The sequence below is a fragment of the Ursus arctos genome, unplaced genomic scaffold (genome assembly GCF_023065955.2).
Source record: "Ursus arctos isolate Adak ecotype North America unplaced genomic scaffold, UrsArc2.0 scaffold_2, whole genome shotgun sequence".
Lineage (NCBI taxonomy): Eukaryota > Metazoa > Chordata > Mammalia > Carnivora > Ursidae > Ursus > Ursus arctos.
In genome coordinates, this window is record NW_026622874.1 from 14,462,696 (window position 1) to 14,482,054 (window position 19,359).

Sequence of the window (19,359 nt, forward strand, 5' to 3'; positions counted from 1 at the left end):
ATGATAGTTTCTACAGCAATTAATATTTATATAATCATAACAAAGTAAAGGTTGTTTTTTGGTTTTTTATGTATGGAGTCATTTATTGAAAAGAATGAAGACATAGGGGCGCCTGGGTGGCTCAGTCGTTAAGCGTCTGCCTTTGGCCCAGGGCGTGATCCCAGGGTCCTGGGATCGAGCCCCACATCAGGCTCCCTGCTCTGCTGGGAGCTGCTGGGAGCTGCTGGGAGCCTGCTTCTTCCTCTCCCACTCCCCCTGCTGGCTGTCTTTCCTCCCTCTCTCGCTGGCTGTCTTTCTCTCTCTGTCAAATAAATAAATAAAATCTTTAAAAAAAAAAAAGAATGAAGACATAACTATACTTACAGAATAAAATGTAAATGTTATAAAACTTTTCTCTGTAAAAATAATAGCTCCAAAAATTTAAGATGGAGGGAAAAAGAAAAGGCTAAAGCAATATTCTAATCTCTTTATACTTCATGGCAGAGAGTAAATAAAGGCCGTTTAGAGATAATAAATCAAGAATAAAATACATGTGCACATTATTAAAATTATTATGGCAAACAGTAGAGGAATTAACACAAGAACATTTACTATGGGGATGCCTGCCTTCAGCTCAGATCACGATCCCAGGGTCCTGGGATTGAGTCCCACATCGGGCTCCTTGCTCAGTGGGTAGTTTGCTTCTGCCTCTGCCTGCTGCACTCACTCTTCTCTCTCTCTCTCTCTCTCTGACAAATAAATAAATAAAATCTTAAAAAAAAAAAAAAAAAAGAATGGTTACTCTGGCACTGTCTCTGGGAAGCAGTAGTGTGAAGGGCAGGCAGGGATAGTTTCACTTCTTGCATTTTATTACTTTCAAGTTGTAAAATTCTTCATGGTTATTCTTTTACCATCTTTTCTGTGTTGTCTCCTCTCTCTCTCTCTCTCTCTCTCTCTCTCTATATATATATATATATACAGCTACTGAACTACTGAACATTCTTTCTTTTTTTAAATAGGGTCCACATCCAATGTGGAGCCCAACACAGGCTTGAACTCATAACCCTGAGATCAAGACCTGAGCTGAGATCAAGAGTCAGACTCAGCTTAACCAACTGAGCTGCCCAGGTGCCCCACCACTGAATATTCTTAAGCAGAAAGTCACATACGAAACTCGAAACATTACTCTAGTAGCTTGCAGAGGGTCCTGGGTGGACAGCCTGGCACGAGGGAACTGAGTCAGGAAGTGATTCACTCCATCCTTATCTCCCACTTGGTACTTACCTCATGCTGCCTGGAAATAAGGGGGATCTTAAATGAGTAAATAAATAAATAACTACTACTACTACTCAGCCATTCTTCAGCACCAGCATTTTGAGTTTTCACTGTCAAATCTTTGTTCTCTTTCCCTCTTTCTTCCTCTCCACTTCAGACCTACCTTTTCTTTGAAGACTCGTGTGAGCTCTGATTCCTGCATGAAGCCTTTTCCAACTTGCCCTAACCTTTAGAGAGTGTTACAAAGACAGACAAATCTCTAGTCTGCAACCAGAACACAAAAACAAAGGGTAGATTTTCTTCTGTGAAGATCATAAATGAATTTGATAAGATACCTGACATTTAAAGAGCAAAGATCGTCCTCTGCAGCACCTCTTATAACATAATAAATAATCGAATCCCCTTCGCTTGCTGCAATTCATCTGTTGGGTCAAATACACGTAGAAGCAGTCTTAAAAGATACGACTACACACAAGTGATTGTTTTCCCCATCTTGTCTCTCACCTGGTATATTGATTCTCTGCTGGAAATTTGTTTTATTAAAAATTTGGTATCCTCTTGACTTTTGACATACCCTTTCGTAATACTGTACATCAAGCGGAGGCGTTTTTTGATCTGCACATCCACAATATTTATCAGTAGTGGGATTATTATCTGGAACAATGAAGAGAAAAAAAGTCTGAAAATTTGATGAGGAAAAGCACCCTCAAAGGCAGGCATTCTCAGAGTGACATCTTGGGGAGCAGTGGCATTACCCAGAGACTTGTTAGAAATGCAAGTCCTCAGGCCCCCGTCCAGACCTGCTGAACCAGAAATTCTGGAGATGGGGCTCAGAAATCAGTGTCTTAACAAGTCCTCTGGGTGATTCTATGCACACTCAAGCTTGAGAGCCACTCTTTAAAGAAATGAAAGATCAATGACTAACTGGCTCTGTAGCTTTAAGGGGAAGTTCCCACCACTGCCTTTATCCCCCATTCTCCACACTCCCAGATTTCAGGAGACGAGAGGGGTGGTCCCCTAACCTGCATGATCGTCACCAACCAAATCAATCATCCCTCTGCCCCTCAGTTTCTTGACTTGCAAGATAGGAACATAGGATATTAAAGATACTTCTTAGCTCTAAATTTCTCAAATCATAAGCTGAAGCAAGAGAGTGTAGTGACTGAAGAGAATGGGATTTTAAGTATAAACCCTCTGAGGTTCAACTGCCAGCTCTCCTATTCATCAGCTCTATGACATTGAGCAAGTTACTTGTGACCTTGAGGACTCCATCTCCTCATCTGTAAAATGAGGGTAATAATACTTAAGTACCCGAAGTCCAAAGGATCAGCCCCTCACAACTGGTATAGTCAATCACAGAGACTAAATCAGGTTAGAATGCTGGGCAGATGGTGAGGAACCAGGTCACAGAGGAGGAAGGTGCCAAGAGCAAAATAACATCATAGCAAAGGAATTACAAGAGCAGAGAAAGAAGAGATTTTTAGCTGCTCTTATAGTTGGGTCACTTTGGCCAGAGGGACAGATAGTAAAGAGGATTTTTACAAACTGTTATTCCATGATGCACTGACACCCCCTGAGCTCTTCCTAAGAAGATCTAAAGTAAAAATCTCCAATATTCTTCCAAGCTCTCCAATACAGGTTTCTCTTGAAAGCCACACTGTACTGAGACTGGCTATTAGAGCATCTGACTTTATATAGTGGTAAAATCTACTTCACAGGGCTATTGCAATAATTTAATCAGATAATGTATGTAAAGTGCTCTGCACAGTTCCTGGAACATAGTAAGTGCTCAACAGAAAAAGTTAACCCTGATTATATTAATTTCTTAAGTATACTTGGAGATTTGCCAAAGTGTGCTGGACAGAAGTAGTAACTGGTTCACACTCTGAATAAAGTTGACTTCCACAATAACATGTCTTTAAATTTTTACTTCCCTCAGAGAGACATTTCACAAAGTATTACGTCTACAATAATTATTTTACCTTCATCTTCATCCGGTCTCTGTATAAAAACTGGTTACCTAAGGAAGCTTCTGCCTTCCATTTTAAGACTTAGCCTCGTCCTACACATCCTGATTTCTAGCATACTTTGTGATATGGTGGGGTTATACTTATGTAGACACCCGGCTCTAAGCTCATAAAGCAAAAATCACAAATAATAAAGATTACCCCTCAAAGCAGGGTTTGTGAATACAATTCTGTATAGTAACGCTTTTGAACACCAAAGCTTGGTACCATTTATATAGAATCAAGGAAGGAGCAGTCAATAAAGTCTACAAGTACAAGTCTGAGCTTTCAAACACTTCTGCCTTTAAGATGACTACTAGATTTCACGGAGACTGGGAATAGTTGGAGGAATCTAATAAAACCCTTTTGTCACCTTTTGTCACCAAGGTTTTCAGCTGTTGTTGTTTTTTTTTTAATATTAATTCTTCATAACTTCAACACATACCAATAAACTTGTTTGACATAATAAGAATTAAACAACCCCAAAAATATGGAGTGGCAAATGAAATCATCTAAAGCTCCCAAGTTAAAAACTTACATAAGACAACTTCATTGGAAAGAAAGGAGGTTTAAGAGCTGAGACTGGAAATCTGAAAATCCACCTTCAGAATCAAAACCAGAGGCATGGAAAGAAGGAATAGCAGCTGTTACAGAGACGGAAAGCCACAGCAAAATTAAGTTCCATAGGCAGTATGCTACATAAAAGTAGCCTGGAGAGAAAATATTTTCATGCTTCTGCATAGTTAGGCCTTTATGAGCAAATTTTACTAAAACCTGGAGAACTTGTTTCTGGGTCATCATGCTTCAAATAGCACCAACATTTTCATTCTTTCACTCAACAAATATTTGATTAAGAACTCAGGGGCGCCTGGGTGGCACAGCGGTTAAGCGTCTGCCTTCGGCTCAGGGCGTGATCCTGGCGTTATGGGATCGAGCCCCACATCAGGCTCCTCCGCTATGAGCCTGCTTCTTCCTCTCCCACTCCCCCTGCTTGTGTTCCCTCTCTCGCTGGCTGTCTCTATCTCTGTCGAATAAATAAATAAAATCTTTTAAAAAAAAAAAAGAACTTAACTATATGCGAGGCACCATTCTAGAGGCGTAAGTTACATCAGTGACCAATACAAAGATCCCTACCTCATGGAGAGTACATGCAACATACAGTACAAAGGTAATAAGTGCTGAGGAAAAATTAAACCTTAAGCAGGTAGAGGCGGGTCAGGAAGATGGGATGGGAAGCTGGTATGTGTGGGGGAACAGGTTGCTATTTCACACGGGGTGGTGAGGGAAGGCATCCTTTGTGAGAAGGTGAGAGGGTGACCAGGCAGACACCTGTAGAGACAGTACTCCAGAAAAAACAGCTTTTTCTCTTGTTTCCTTCAAAATAGTGAGGTTTCTTAACACATTTAACAAACAGTATAGAAAAAAAATCACCAATATTTAGAAGTGTGATGTTTTACCTTGATGAAAGGAATAAACCTAATTATTCTGAAATATCCTAGTATTACTGTAATCTGAATAAGAACGAAGTTGTCTGGTCTCAATTTGACAAAGTATATACAAAATATATCAATGATTCCGAGAAGCACGATAAGAAAGTCCAAAGTATTCCAATATTGATGAAAATATTTCCTTTTCAAAATTACTATCTATTTAGAAAACAAACAGAACATATGTTATTTCATAGCACCTGTACAATGAGGGGGGAGGGGAATGGCCCTCAAAATTAACAGTTCAATCCTCAACTACAAATGAGTTGTACTCCAAAAGTTGAGTTTTAAGTTATTCATTTGGAATTCCAAAAAAATATTTTTAATCTCCATCAAAAGCATAATCTGATTCAAAATATATATAATCAATAATGAAGTTGAAATGCCAAAAACAAGCAGTTAAAAATAGCAGTAAACAGAGTCATTGCAACACTATTAATAATAAAGTATGAAAACAGTAATGCTGACAAGTCACCTTTGAAGCATTTATCCTAACGAGTAGTTCTCATCTTATGACAAGAACCTAGCAAACTGGGTTTATTCACTTATTTGCTTTACAGAGAATATTTGAGGGAAACAACCATCTGTATTTTCTATTTGTATTTCCATTTCTCTTGCATGTCATTGGGATTCTCTTCACTTTTAAGATACTTATCTTACCTGATATCCACGACCATGAGTATTATACTGATTTCATTATTAAACTCAGAAAATTCAAAAAAGATTACTAAAATTCCAGGATCCTATCAACTATTACAGCAAATGGCTTCTAGTATCAAATGATATCAATATGACAAAAATAGATTCAAAGATATCTGAATTGTTCTCTTCATTGGATACATTTTATTTTAAACAGTACCTTTAGTGCTGATCGAAATATGAATAAAAATACAAAATAGTTGTTTACTGATATAAGTGCTGACACATTTAACTCTCTTACGATTGGCCATAGATGCATTATCATAGGATAAATGTACATTACTGTTATAACATGTCCTGCATATTCAAATTCTTCCGAAAATGCAATGTGATATACAAAAAGCAGAAATTTATTATTCCTGGGAAAAAAAGGGATCAATAAAATGTTACATCATTTAAAAAATATAACAATTGAGATCTAAAGTTCAACATTTGCTTTAATGAATCATCAACATTAATTTGAAGAAGAGTATAAAAATATAAAATAAATAGGCAGAAACCTAAAGCATACTTTCTGTACACAATAATCATCATAGAGAAAGACAAAAATGTAGCTTTTATTAATCTATATCAGGATGGGGAGTGTTTTTTAAAATCAAGGCTAAAAGTATATAGGAAACAAGGCAAAGATTCATTCATCAAAAGCAAGAAACAAATAATTATAGAAAAAAACATCAGCATCACTTAAAAGTAAGAACAGGAAAAAATATTCTATTCAGTAATTACCATGACTTTTTTTTTTTAATTTTCCAATCCATCCTAAGTAGAGCCTAGCAAAAAGTGGTTATCTAGATATATGTTAAGACCCTAGGGTTTTAATTCCTTATATTTCTCTTTAAACTTAATACAGGGAAAAAAGTTAAAAAATTATCACGATTTGTTATGAAAGGTATGTCAACACCCACTTAAAATTTAGTAGCATGAATTTTTCTGGTATTTCTCATTTTTATGTCTTTCGTTAATGGAAAAACCTTGTCTTCTAAAAAGTATATAAGTTCACAACTTATAATAAAGTGAAGAGTTTACACAAGTTATGTAAGTATGTATCTTATGATACTTTGGAAAATTGGTTACAGTTATGAGTAAGGCCATGTTGTGTTTTTCCTAGTTACGGACATCAACAGAACCGCCCCATGGCACAGATGAAATTGAGAGGAAAATATAGGCCATGAGTTTGATATTTCTCTCTCCTGCTCAATGTTATACCCAGAAGAATATGAAAGCAGTCCCATTTGAAATATGACCCTAACACATGGCAATTACCACTTAAAAGAGTCCAAATATGACTACTTCTTCCTACCCACTCTCTAATAGAGGTATCAACAAAGTTGCTAAAACAGAAGGGAGAAAGAGAAGCAAGTGCTCTGCTCCTTCACCACTCAATCAATAAGAGTTGACCATAATATTAGTTAATTTTTTTAATAAGGAAAATAGTGTAATCAATGCTGATAATGTGGAAAAAGTCATATTTCTAGGTATATTGCTATTAAAGGTTTACAAAACTTACCCATACAGAATAAGAGATGCCTTATCTTTATGATATTCCAAGAAAGCTAACATGCTTTTAAACTTCATAAGCCAACTTCTAGCTCTTACATAAGTTGAAACATCATAAATACTCATGAATCTGACAGAGAAAAATATACATATATGTTAAAGTAAAAATCGAGTGCTATACTTTTGGGTTATATAAGAAGGGAAAGTTTATTAAAAGGGTTTATTAAAAATGCTGTGTCCTATTAAAAATGCTCTGTACCCATCCACCCACCCACCCATGGTCAGGTACAGGAAACCCCTGCTGCTTCTGTTCTTGGAACCATTCTTGACTTGAGATAGAGCATAATTAAAGCTTCTCCAGACCAATTCTTTGGAGCTCAGAATCAAGCTCCCCTTTGTCAGGCCTTGCCTAGCTCCAGCCTCTCCAAGGCCCTGAAAGCCCTACTCTTCCCAAACTTTAGGAACTGATGTTAGATCTCCCAGATAGATCACCAGACTGCTGAAATGTTAACTATCACCTGGAAGGATTTCCTATCATTGTTGCCCCCACGAGCTTTGTCTTGGATCATCCATTAAAGAATGCTTGCCAGGACTATGACCAGATATAGACATAGCTCCAAGATACGTGAACTTTTCCCATCAAATTTAATTGCATCTCCCAGGTCCATCGGTTGGGCCAGTTCCTTCAAGGCTTTGTCCACCTGACTAATGGCAGGCTCCAGGTTTCCCTACCTACCCTATCCAGCAACTTAGCAAATATGATACAAAGAAAAGATAAATATTATATGAAATTACATAGGTTCTCTTTCATGACTCCCCTAGTCTCTTATCTAATTCCACTGTAGTCAGATCTTCCTCCAGAATCTCCTAATGACACCAAAATTATGAACTTTCAGGGGAAAAGATGTAAACAAGTAAAATAAGAAGTAGATGGATGATGGATGGATGGACAGATAGATGAAGATAGGTGAGATAAAAAGATTCATCAATCTGGACATTTAACTCTCAGTTTGATTTTTTCCCCCATATACCCATTTGATTTTAGAAATAACAAATTAAGAAGTATTATACTTACTTTCCTTGGATGGGGCAATAGCTTTTGGTTGCACCAATTAATATCCGGGCTGCCTCTACACTGAGGATTCCATCATTACACTGCTTTTCAAAGCTACTCTAAACATACAATTTTAAATAAACATTATAAAGGACCAAATATAATATAATATAATATAATATAATATAATATAATATAATATAATATAACATAATATATTCTGTCTTACCTTTACATAGTCCTCACTATTATTATTGAATTCATTATAGGAAAATATACTTTTACCAGAAAAATCCTGGGGCAGCAAAAAAGTTTCATTCAATTTAAATATTTACTGAATATTCATTTTTTGCAAAGTACCATCCTGGATGCAATAAAAGATACCAAGTTTCCTAGCTTCAGAAACTCAAAATCTCTACAAGTCAAAGAGTTTTCTTCAGTAATATAAATAGCATCATAGAATCATCTTTCTGCAGCAGGATAGTGCAAAGTATTAATTCAAAGGTTAACTAATCATCTCAACCTCTTAAAGAACTACCAAGAGAGAAAAGTAAATTGTGTTCCTTTTTTCCCCTTTTTGCCAGGTTTATTGTGATATAATTGGCATATAACGTTGTATAAGTTTAAGGTGTACAGTGTGATGATTTGATGCACTCATATACATTGCAAAATGGTTACCATGATAAGATTAGTTAACACACCCATTACCTCACATAATTACAACTTTTTTGTGTGTAATTTAAGATACAGTCTCTTAGCAACTTTCAAGTGTATAATACAGAATTGTTACAGTCACCATGCTGTATATTAGAGCCCCAGAACGAATTCATCTTATAACTGAAAGTTTGTACACTTTGATTAACATCTCCTCCATTTCCCCTCCCTCCTAACCCCGGAAACCACCATTTCACTCTGTTCCTATGAGTTTGGCTTTTTCTTTAGATCCCACACATAAGTGAAATCATACAATATTTGTCTTTCTCTGTCTGACTTATTTTACTGAGCATAATGCCCTCAAATCACAAATGGCTGCTCTGTGGTTGAATAATATTCCATTAGATAGATGATTGATAGATAGATAACATTTTCTTTACTCATCCATCAGTGGACACTTAGCTTGTTTCCATTTCTTGGCTATTGTGAATAATGCTGAAACATGGGAGTACAGAGATCTCTTTGAGATCCTATTATCATTTCCTTCTGATGTAGACCAAGAAGTGGGGTTGCTAGAATATATGATAGTTCTAGCTTTAATTTTTTGAGGAATCTTTATATCATTTTCTGTAGTGATTGTACCAATTTATATTCCCACCAACAGTGCACAAGAGTTCCCTTTTCTCCACATCTTAGCCAACATGTATCTCTTGTTTTTTGGGAGATAGTCAGTCTAACAGATGTGATGTGATATCTTATTATACTTTTTTTCAAGTTTTTATTTTAGTCACCCAGCAGTCATCACAAGTGCATTCCTTAATCCCCATCACCTATTACATTCTTCCCCAACCACCTCCCCTCGGTTTGTTCTCTATAGTTTTGTTTCTTGGTTTGTCTCTATGTCTCTCTATTTTCCCTTAACTTGTTTTGTTTCTTAAATTCCATGTATGAGTGAAATTATATGGTATTTGTCTTTCTCTGACTCACTTCACTTAGCATTATACTCTCCAGCTCCATCCATGTTGTTGCAACGTTGTACCACTTCTTTATCTATTCATCAATCAATGGACACTTGGGCTGCTTCCATATTTTGGCTATTATAAATAACATTACTATAAACATACGGGTGCCTGTATCCCTTTAAATTAGGGGTTTTGTATTCTTTGGGTAAATACCCAGTAGCGTGATTCCTGGATCAGAGGGTTGTTCTGTTTTTACATTTTGAGGAACCTCCATACTGTTTTCCACAATGGCCACATCAGTTTGCATGGCCACCAACAGTGTAAGAGTGTTCCCCTTTCTCCACATCCTCACCAACACCTGTTGTTGCCTGTGTTGTTGATTTTAGCCATCCTGACAGGTGTGAGGTGATATTTCTCTGTAGTTTTGATTTGCGTTTCCCTGATGATCAGCGATGATGAGCATCTTTTCATGTGTCTGTTGGCCATCTGTATATCTTGCTTGGAGAGGTGTTTCGTGTCTTCTGTCCCATTTTTAATTGGATTATTTGTTTTTTGGTGTTGAGTTTTATAAGTTCTTTATATATCTTGCATATTAACCCTTTATCAGATATGTCATTTGCAATATATCTTCTTCCATTCCGTAGGTTGTCATTATAGTTTTGATTAGCATTTCCCTGATGATTAGTTGAGTATCTCTACATGTGGTTGACCATTTGTATGTCTTCTTTGGAAAAATGTCTATTCAGGCCTCTGCCTATTTTTAATCAGATTATTTGGGGTTTTTTTCTATTGACTTTTATGAGTTTCTTATATTTTTTGGATATTATCCTCTTATCTGACGTATGGTTTGCAAATAATTTCTCCCATTCTATAGGTTGCCTTGTCATTTTGTTGATAGTTTATTTTACTGTCCAGAAGCTGTTTTAGCTGCAGTTGCTTCTGTTGCATGTGTCTTGGGTAATATATTAAAAAGTTCATTAAGACCAATGTCAAGGAGCTTTTTCTTTATGTTTTCCTCTAAGAGTTTTATGTTTCAGGGTTTTTAAAAAAGATTTTATTTATTTATTAGTCAGAGAAAGAGAGAGCACAAGCAGGGGGAGCTGCAGGCAGAGGGAGAAGCAGGCTCCCCACTGAGCGAGGAGCCCAATGTGGGACCCAATCCCAGGACCCCGGGATCGTGACCTGAGCCAAACGCAGATGCTTAACCAACTGAGGCACCCAGGCATCCCTGGTTTCAGTCTTATATCTAAATCTTCAATCCATTTTGAGTTAATTTTGTGAGTGGTATAAAACAGAGGCCCAATTTCATTCTTTTGCATGTGAATACCCAGTTTCCCACAATTTATTGAAAACGCTAACTTTTCCTCATTGGTATTTTCACTCTCTTGTCAAATATTAGTTGACCATACATGCACGGGTTTATTTTTGGGGTCTCAATTCTGTTTTGTTGGTCTATGTGTCTGTTTTTATGCCAGTACTATAATGTTTTGGTTACTATAGCTTTGTAGTATAGTTTGAAATTGGGAAGTGTGATGCCTCCAGCTTTGTTCTTTCTCAAAATTGCTTTGGCTATTCACGTTCTTTTGTGGTTTCATACACATTTTTGGATTGTTTATTCCATTTTTGTGAAAATGGCCATTGGTATTTTGATAGAGATTTCATTGAATATATAATGGCTTTAGGTAATATGGGCATTGTAACAATATTAATGTTTCTGATCCATAAACATATCTTTCCACTTATTTGTGTCTTTTTCAATAACTTTCATCAGTGTCTTATAGTTTTCAGTGTATAGATATTTCACCTCCTTGGTTAAATTTATTTCAAAGTATTTTATTGGTTTTGATGCTATTGTAAATGAGATTATTTTCTTTAATTCTATATCATAGAATTCATTGTTAATGTATTTAAATACAACTGATATTTGTGTGTTGATTTTGCGTTCTGCAACTTTACTGAATTCATTTATTAGTTTTAACAGTTTTTGGTGGACTCCTTAGGGTTGATTTTTTTTTTCAAGATTTTGTTCATTATTTGAAAGAGAGAGAGTGAGAGAGTATGAGTGGGCTGGGAAGGGGGGGCAAAAGGAGAGGGAGAAGCAGACTCCCTACTGAACAGGGAGCCTGATGCGGGGCTCCAACACAGGACACTGGGATCCTGGCCTGAGCCAAAGGCAGCCGTTCAACCAACTGAGCCATCCAGGCGCCCCTCCTTAGGGTTTTCTATATAGAAGATTATGTCATCTGCAAATAGAGACAGTTTTATTCCCTCCTTTCTGATTTGGATGCCTTTTATTTCTTTTCTTTTCTTTTTTTGTCTGACTGCTCTGACTAGGACTTCTAGTACTATGTTGAATAGGAGTGGTAAGAGTGGGCATCCTTGTCTTGTTCTTCATCTTGGAAGAAACCTTTCAACTTCTCACCATTGAGTATGATGTTAGCTGTGGATTTGTTGCATATGGCCTTCATTATACTGAGGTATGTTTCTTCTATACACAATTTGCTGAGAGTTTTTATCATGAAAGGTGTAGAATTTTGTCAAATGCTTTTTCTGCATCTATTGAGAAAATCATACGATTTTTATCCTTCATTCTACCAATGTGGTGTTTGATTTGTGGATATTGAACCATCCTTGCATCCCAGGGATAAATCCCATTTTATCATGGCGCATGATCCTTTTAATGTGCTGTTGAATTTCATTTGCTAGTATTGTGTTGAGAATGTTTGCATCCGTATTTTTCAAGGGTATTGACTTGTATTTATCTTTTCTTGTAGTGTCCTTATCTGGCTTTTGGGTATCAGGATAAGTTTAACCCCATAAAATGAGTTTGGGAGTGTTCCCTTCTTTCAATTTTTTGAAAGACTTAGAGAAGGATTGGCATTAATTTCTTCTTTAAAACATTTGGTACAGGGTGCCTGGGTGGCTCAGTTGGTTAAGTGTCTGACTCTTGATTTCAACTTAGGTCATGATCTCAGGGTCATGAAATTGAGCCCCACGTCAGGCTCCATGCTCAGTAGGGAATCTGCTTGAGATTCTCTCCCTCTCCTGCCCTTCCCCTGCTCACTCTCTCTCCCTCTCTCTCTCTCAAATAAATAAATAAAAATCTTTTTAAAAAATGTTTGTTCAAGCTCACCAGTGAAAACATCTGGTCCTGTGCTTTTCTTTGTTGGGAGGTTTTTAATTTTTATTATTATTTAAATTTGAATTAGTTAACATACAGTGTAGTATTAGTTTCAGGAGTAGAATTTAATGTTTCATCAGTTGCATACAACACCTAGTGCTCATCCCAACAAATGTCCTCCTTAATGTCCATCACCCATTTATCCCATCCCCCCACCCACCTCCTCTCCAGCAACCCTGTTTGTTCTCTATAGTTAAGAGACTATAATGGTTGCCTCTTTCTCTGTTTTTATCTTATTTTTCCTTCTTTTCCCCTATGTTCATCTGTTTGGTTTCTTAAACTCCACATATGAGTGAAATCATATGATATTTGTCTTTCCCTGACTATTTTGCTTAGCATAATACATGTCACTGCAAATGGCAAATTTCATTCTTTTTGATAGCTGAGTAATATTCTATTGTATATATATACCGCATCTTCTTTATCCATTCATCAGTTGATGGATATTTGGGCTCTTTCTATAATTTGGCTATTGTGGACATTGCTGCTGTAAACATTGGAGTGCACTTTCCCCTTCAAATCAGCATTTTTGTATCCTTTGGATAAATACTTAGTAGTACAATTACTACATCTAGAGTAGTTCTATTTTTAAATTTTTGAGGAACCACCACACTGTTTTCCAGGGTGGTTGCACCAGCTTGCATTCCCACCAACAGTGTAAGAGGGTTCCCCTTTCTCTGCATCCTTGCCAACATCTGTTATTTCCTAAGTTGTTAATTTTAACCATTCTGACAGGTATGTGGTAGTATCTCACTGTGGTTTTGATTTATATTCCCCTGATGATGAGTGATGTTGAGCATTTTTCATATGTCTGTTAGCCATCTGAACATATTCTTTAGAAAGATATCTGTTCATATCTTCTGCCCATTTCTTAACTGGATTATTTATTTTGGGGGTGTTGATGAGTTCTTTATATATTTTGGATACTAACCCATTATCAGATATGTCATTTGCAAATATCTCCTCCCATTCTGTCGGTTGCCTTTAGTTTTGTTGATTATTTCCTTCACTGTGCAGAAAATTTTATCTTGATGAGGTCCCAATAGTTCATTTTTGCTTTTGTTTCCCTTGCCTCTGGTGATGTGTCTAGTAAGAAGTTGCTATGGCCAAAGTCAAGGAGGTTTCTTCCTATGTTCTCCTTTAGGATTTTGATAGTTTCCTGTCTCACATTTAGGTCTTTCATCCGTTTTGAAGTTATTTTTGTGTTGTGTGTAAGAAAGTGGTCCAGTTTCATTCTTTTGCATGTTGATGTCCAGTTTTCCCAAAACCATTTGTTGAAGAGATTTTCTTTTTTCCATTGGATATTCTTTCCTGCTTTGTCGAAGACTGGCTGACCATATAGTTGTGGGTCCATTTCCAAGTTCTCTATTCTGTTCCATTGATCTATGTGTCTCTTTTGTGCCAGTACCATACTGTCTTGATGATACATCTTTGTAATACTGCTTGAAGTCTAGGATTGTGATGCCTCCCACTTTGCTTTTCTTTTTCAACATTATTTTGGCTATTTGGGGTCTTTTGTAGTTCCATACAAATTTTAGGATTGTTTGTTCTCATTCTGTGAAAAATTCTAGTGTTACTTTTTTTAAAGATTTTATTTATTTATTTGACAGAGAGAGACACAGCAAGAGAGGGAACACAAGCAGGGGGAGTGGGAGAAGGAGAAGCAGGCTTCCCGCTGAGCAGAGAGCCCAATGTGGGCTCGATCCCAGAACCCTGGGATCATGACCTGAGCCAAAGGTAGATGCTTAATGACTGAACCACCCAGGCACCCTGGTAGTGTTATTTTGATTGGGATTGCAATGAATGTGTAGATTGCTTTGGGCATAGGCATTTTAACAATATTCTTCTAACCCATAAGCATGGAATGCTTTTCCATTTCTTTGTGTCTTCCTCAATTTCTTTCATAAGTTTTCTATAGTTTTCAAAGTACAGATCTTTTCCCTCTTTAGCTGGGTTTATCCTAGGTATCTTATGGTTTGGGTGCAATTGTAAATGGGACTGATTTATTGATTTCTCTTTCTGCTACTTCATTATTCGTGTATAGAAATACAACAGATTTCTGTATGTTGATTTTATATCCTGTGACTTTGCTGAATTCATGCATCAGTTCCAGCAATTTTTTTTTGGTGGAGTCTTTCACATTTTCTACATAGAGTATAATGTTTTGTGCAAAGAGTGAAAGTTTGACTTCTTCCTTGTGAATTTGGATGCCTTTTATCTCTTTTTGTTATCTGATTGCTGAGGCTAAGGCTTCCAATACTGTGTTGAACAACAGTGGTGAGAGCGGACATCCCTGTCATGTTCCTGACCTTACAGGAAAAGCTCTCAGTTTTTGCCATGTTGAGGATGATATTAGCTGTGGGTCTTTTGTATATGGACTTTGTGATGTTGAGGTATGTTCCTTCTATCCCTACTTCTTGAAGTTTTTTATCAAGAAAGGATGCTGTAGGGGTGTCTGCGTGGCTCAACCAGTTAAACGCTCCCTTCAGCTCAAGTCATGACCTCAGAGTCCTGGGATCAAGCCCCACGTTGGGCTCCCTGCTCACTGGAGAGCCTTTTCTCCCTCTCCCTCTACTGCTCCCCCCCCCACTTGTGCTCTCTCACTCTCTCTCAAATAATAAATAAATAAATAAAATCTTTAAAAAAAAAGAAAAGATGCTGTATTTTGTCAAATGCTTTTTCTGCATCTATTGAGAGGATTGTGGGAGGTTTATTAATTCCATCTCCTTACTCATTTTTGGTCAGCTGAGATTTTCTTCTTTTTTTATGAGTCTTTTTTTTCTACTTTTTTTATGAGACTTTTTTTTCAGTCTTGGTAGATTTTAAATTTCTAGGAATTTATTTCTTCTAGGTTATCTAATTCTTTGGCTTATAATTGTTCATAGTAGCCTCTTACAATCATTTGTATTTCCATGGTGTTGGGTAGTATTCTTTCCACTTTTTTATAATTTTGTTTGAGTTCTCATTCTTTATTCGTTATTGTAGCTTAAGGTTTAGCAATTTTGCTTATATTTTCAAAAAAACCCAACTCTTAGTTTCATTGTTTTTTTTTCTTTTCTGTTGTCTTTCTAGTCTCTATTTCATTTATTTCTACTTGAAGATTTATTATTTCCTTCTTTCTGCTAACTTTAGGCCCATGGAAATGGGCCCAAAGAACAAATAGTTATTTTTCCTAATTTCTTGATGTATAAAGTTAGGTTATTTCAGATCTTCCTTTTTTCTTAATGTAGGCATTTATCACTATAAATTTCCCTCTTAAAACTGCTTTTGCAGCATCCTATAAGTTTTGATACATTATGTTTTCATTTTCATTTGTCTCAAGATATTTTCTGATTTCCCTTTTGATTTCTTCCTTGACCCATTGGTTGTTCAGGAGTGTGTTGTCTAATTTCCATGCATTTGTGAATTTTTCAGTTTTCTTCCTGTTATTGATTTCTAGTTTTATACCATTTATACCATTCTATACCATTGGTTTCTAGTTTTATGCCCTCTTTATAATGATATAAAGAAAAGATACTTGATATAATTTCAATCTTCTTAGATTTGGTAAGGTTGCTTTGTGACCCAACATATGATCTATGATCTACCTGGAGAATATGTATTTTGGTGTGTTGAATGGAATGTTCTTTATATGTCTGTCAGTCTATTTGATCTGTAAGTATTATTCAGATCCACTGTTTCCTTGTTAATTTTCTGTTTGTATTATCTAACCAATGTTGAAAGTGGGATGTTGAAGCCCCTTACTATAACTTTATTGCTATCTATTTCTCCCTTCAGTTCTGTTAATATTTGTTTTAAATAGTTAGGTGCTCCAGTGCTAGGCATATATATTTACAGATGTTATATCTTCTTGATGTATTGGTACCTCCACCATGGTATAGTGAACTTGTCTCTTGTGACCAATTTTGTCTTAAAGTCTATTTTAACTGATATAAATATAGGCACTCCTGCTCTCTTTTGGATACCATTTGCATGGAATCTTTTTTCCAATCCTTCACTTTCAGCCTATGTTTGTCCTTAAACCTTAAGTGAGTCTCTTGTAGGCAGCATATTGTTGGATTTGGGTTTTTTAAATCCATTCATCCATTCTGTATTTTGATTGGAGAGTTTAAGCATTCACATATGAAGTAATTATTGATAGATAAGGACTTATTATTGCCATTCTGCTCATTGTTTTTCGACTGTTTCTTTAGTTCCTTTGTTCCCTTTTTCTTCTCTTACTGGCTTCCTTTGTGATTTATTTTATGTAGTTGTGCTTTAATTCCTTTCTCTTTATCTTTCATCTGCTATATGTTTTTTCTTTGTGATTACCATGAAGCTTCTAGAAAACATCTTACAAATATAAGTAGACTGTATTCTTGTGTCAATCGCCCAAGAAAATTCAGGAGAAAAATCATACCTTTTAGGTGCCAACATTAAAGATTAAAGTTACCTCCTAAGACTACTGCCTAAACTTTCTTCCTCAATGCTGACCATGTACTCTTGCTTACCCATTGTTTATAAATGTTGTTTCCAACTTCCAGTACAGTTAGCACATTTTCTCAAGTTTTACAATTGTAAGGATGATAATCACTACAGGAAAACAGGGAATTCATGCCACTTATTTCTTGAGGTAATAGTCATCTATTCACCAGCTCCTTTTCCAGGAAACAGGAAAATGATCCACCCATAACTTTTGGGTAGATAAAGCATATGAACTCTGAAGCTACATTCTAAAGGGTAGAGGGTCAATGGCCAGGTTATCATTATTCTGAGGACCACTGAGGCCGTTGATAGATATCTCCATTTTGCAGGCTTTCCTGATAGCCCTGGAAAGACACCCACTATAAGAGAAGGTATGTCCCAGAGTTCAGTTCTGAAGCATATACATAATTTTTACACCTATAGTATTTCCAGCCCTGCCCATCCAGAAATAGGTTTGGCTCAAGAAATTACGGTTTACAGATATGATGGAATTTTTAAATTAAATTTGTTTGTTGAATGTCTACTCAGTTCCAAGCCCCATGCCAAGGCACAGATATAATTCAAGGCTTTAAGGAGTTCATAGCCTAGTGGAGGAAGGGGAAAATTAGACATAGACCTATAAAACAGGGTAGGAAATGTGAAAAGATAAAAGTAACCACAGGGCACTAATTAAACTTAATGTGGGGTGGGGTCAGAAAAAACTTCCTGAAAGAGATGACACCTCAATTGGGTTTTAAAGATGAGCATAATTTTCCAAATGAAGAATGGAGGTGGGGGGAACAGAGTGGAGAAGGAGGTGAGCAGAGAGGGGCATCATCAGTGCATGCACAGAGATGAGAAACAGCATGGTGAGTGCAGTAAAGGAGAAGTTGTGGGGCAGAGAATGGTGACCGAATCAGTTAGAGAAACAGGTAGGGGCCAGATTACAAAGGACCTTGTACTTATACATAAACTTGATCTCATAGGTAAACTCTTCCTGGAAGTTAATAAGCTAATCCTGTGAGATACTACTTGAATCACTCCCCCCTCACCAAAATAAATGTGCTATATGAGGAAGTGGGGGAGGGAAAGATTGAATTCAATACTCCCTCTTGGAGAGTTTCAATGCATATCCGTATGTTAAAAATTCTGAGATATTCTACAAGAAGGGGTTCTATAAGAAACCAGTTTAACTTTGTTTAAACTGGCATTTCCCAAACAAATTTGAGCATAGAAGCTTTTGTTGTTGTTATGCAGTCGCTATTAACATTCTTTGGAGCAAGTGTTCTTTGGAACCCACTTTGGAAAATGCTGTAGGACCTGAGGAGCCATTTTAAGCAGGAGGGTGGTATAGTCCTATTTGTCTTTTAGATAAGTCACTGTGATTTAATGATGGAAATATTGGAGGTAGGAAGACCAGTTGAAGGTTATTATTTAGGCAAGAAGTTATAATGTCCTAAATTAATAGACACAAGAATGGAAAGGGGTATATTTGACAAATATTTGGAAGGTAAGATTGATAGAGCTTGGAAATGGAGGGAGAAAGAGGATTGACATGAGTGATCACGGGGTAATGAGTCCATTCACTGAGACCAGGAATACAAGAGCAGGTTTTAGATGAGTTCAGTGGAGATTTAGGTACCAGTGATATGTCTAAGATATGTCTAACCACTGTTGAATTTATGAGTCTAAAGACATGGTACTGAGAGTTTTGGAAGGAAAAATACAGATTTGAGGAGCATCCATGGGTAGCGTTAAAACTATGAGTGCAGCTGAGAACAAGGATGGAGAGATTATAAGGTAAGAATGATAGAGAGAGTTAACTCTTCTAAAGAAAACTAACATTAAAAAGATAAAAAGAAAAGGAGGAGTTCATGGAAGGGACCAAAAAGGAAAGGGGTCACAAAAATAGGAGGAATGCCAGTAGAGGGCACTCTCAGAAAAGCCATTAAAAGACAGCATGGAGATGGGGAAGCCTGGGTGGCTCAGACAGGTAAAAATCTGATTCGTGATTTTGGCTTAGGCCATGATCTCAGGGTCCTGGGACTGAGCCCCATGTCAGGCTCCATGCTCAGTGGGGAGTCTGCATGAGGATTCTCTCCTTCTCCCTCTGCCCGTCCCC

At 36.8% G+C, this 19,359-nt stretch overlaps 1 protein-coding gene across 1 annotated transcript in view; it reads right to left on the reverse strand.

Moving 5' to 3' along the window:
• SLC9C2 (solute carrier family 9 member C2 (putative)) overlaps nucleotides 1–19,359 on the reverse strand; it is a 104,138-nt gene that overhangs the window by 36,944 nt on the left and 47,835 nt on the right. Inside the window, exons 13-17 of the mRNA XM_048225364.2 lie at nucleotides 8,019–8,116; nucleotides 6,954–7,073; nucleotides 5,607–5,805; nucleotides 4,718–4,906; nucleotides 1,759–1,908 (exon numbers count right to left, since the gene is read on the reverse strand). Of these exons, the coding sequence (XP_048081321.2) occupies nucleotides 1,759–1,908; nucleotides 4,718–4,906; nucleotides 5,607–5,805; nucleotides 6,954–7,073; nucleotides 8,019–8,116 (756 nt within the window). The remainder of the gene's footprint in view (nucleotides 1–1,758; nucleotides 1,909–4,717; nucleotides 4,907–5,606; nucleotides 5,806–6,953; nucleotides 7,074–8,018; nucleotides 8,117–19,359) is intronic.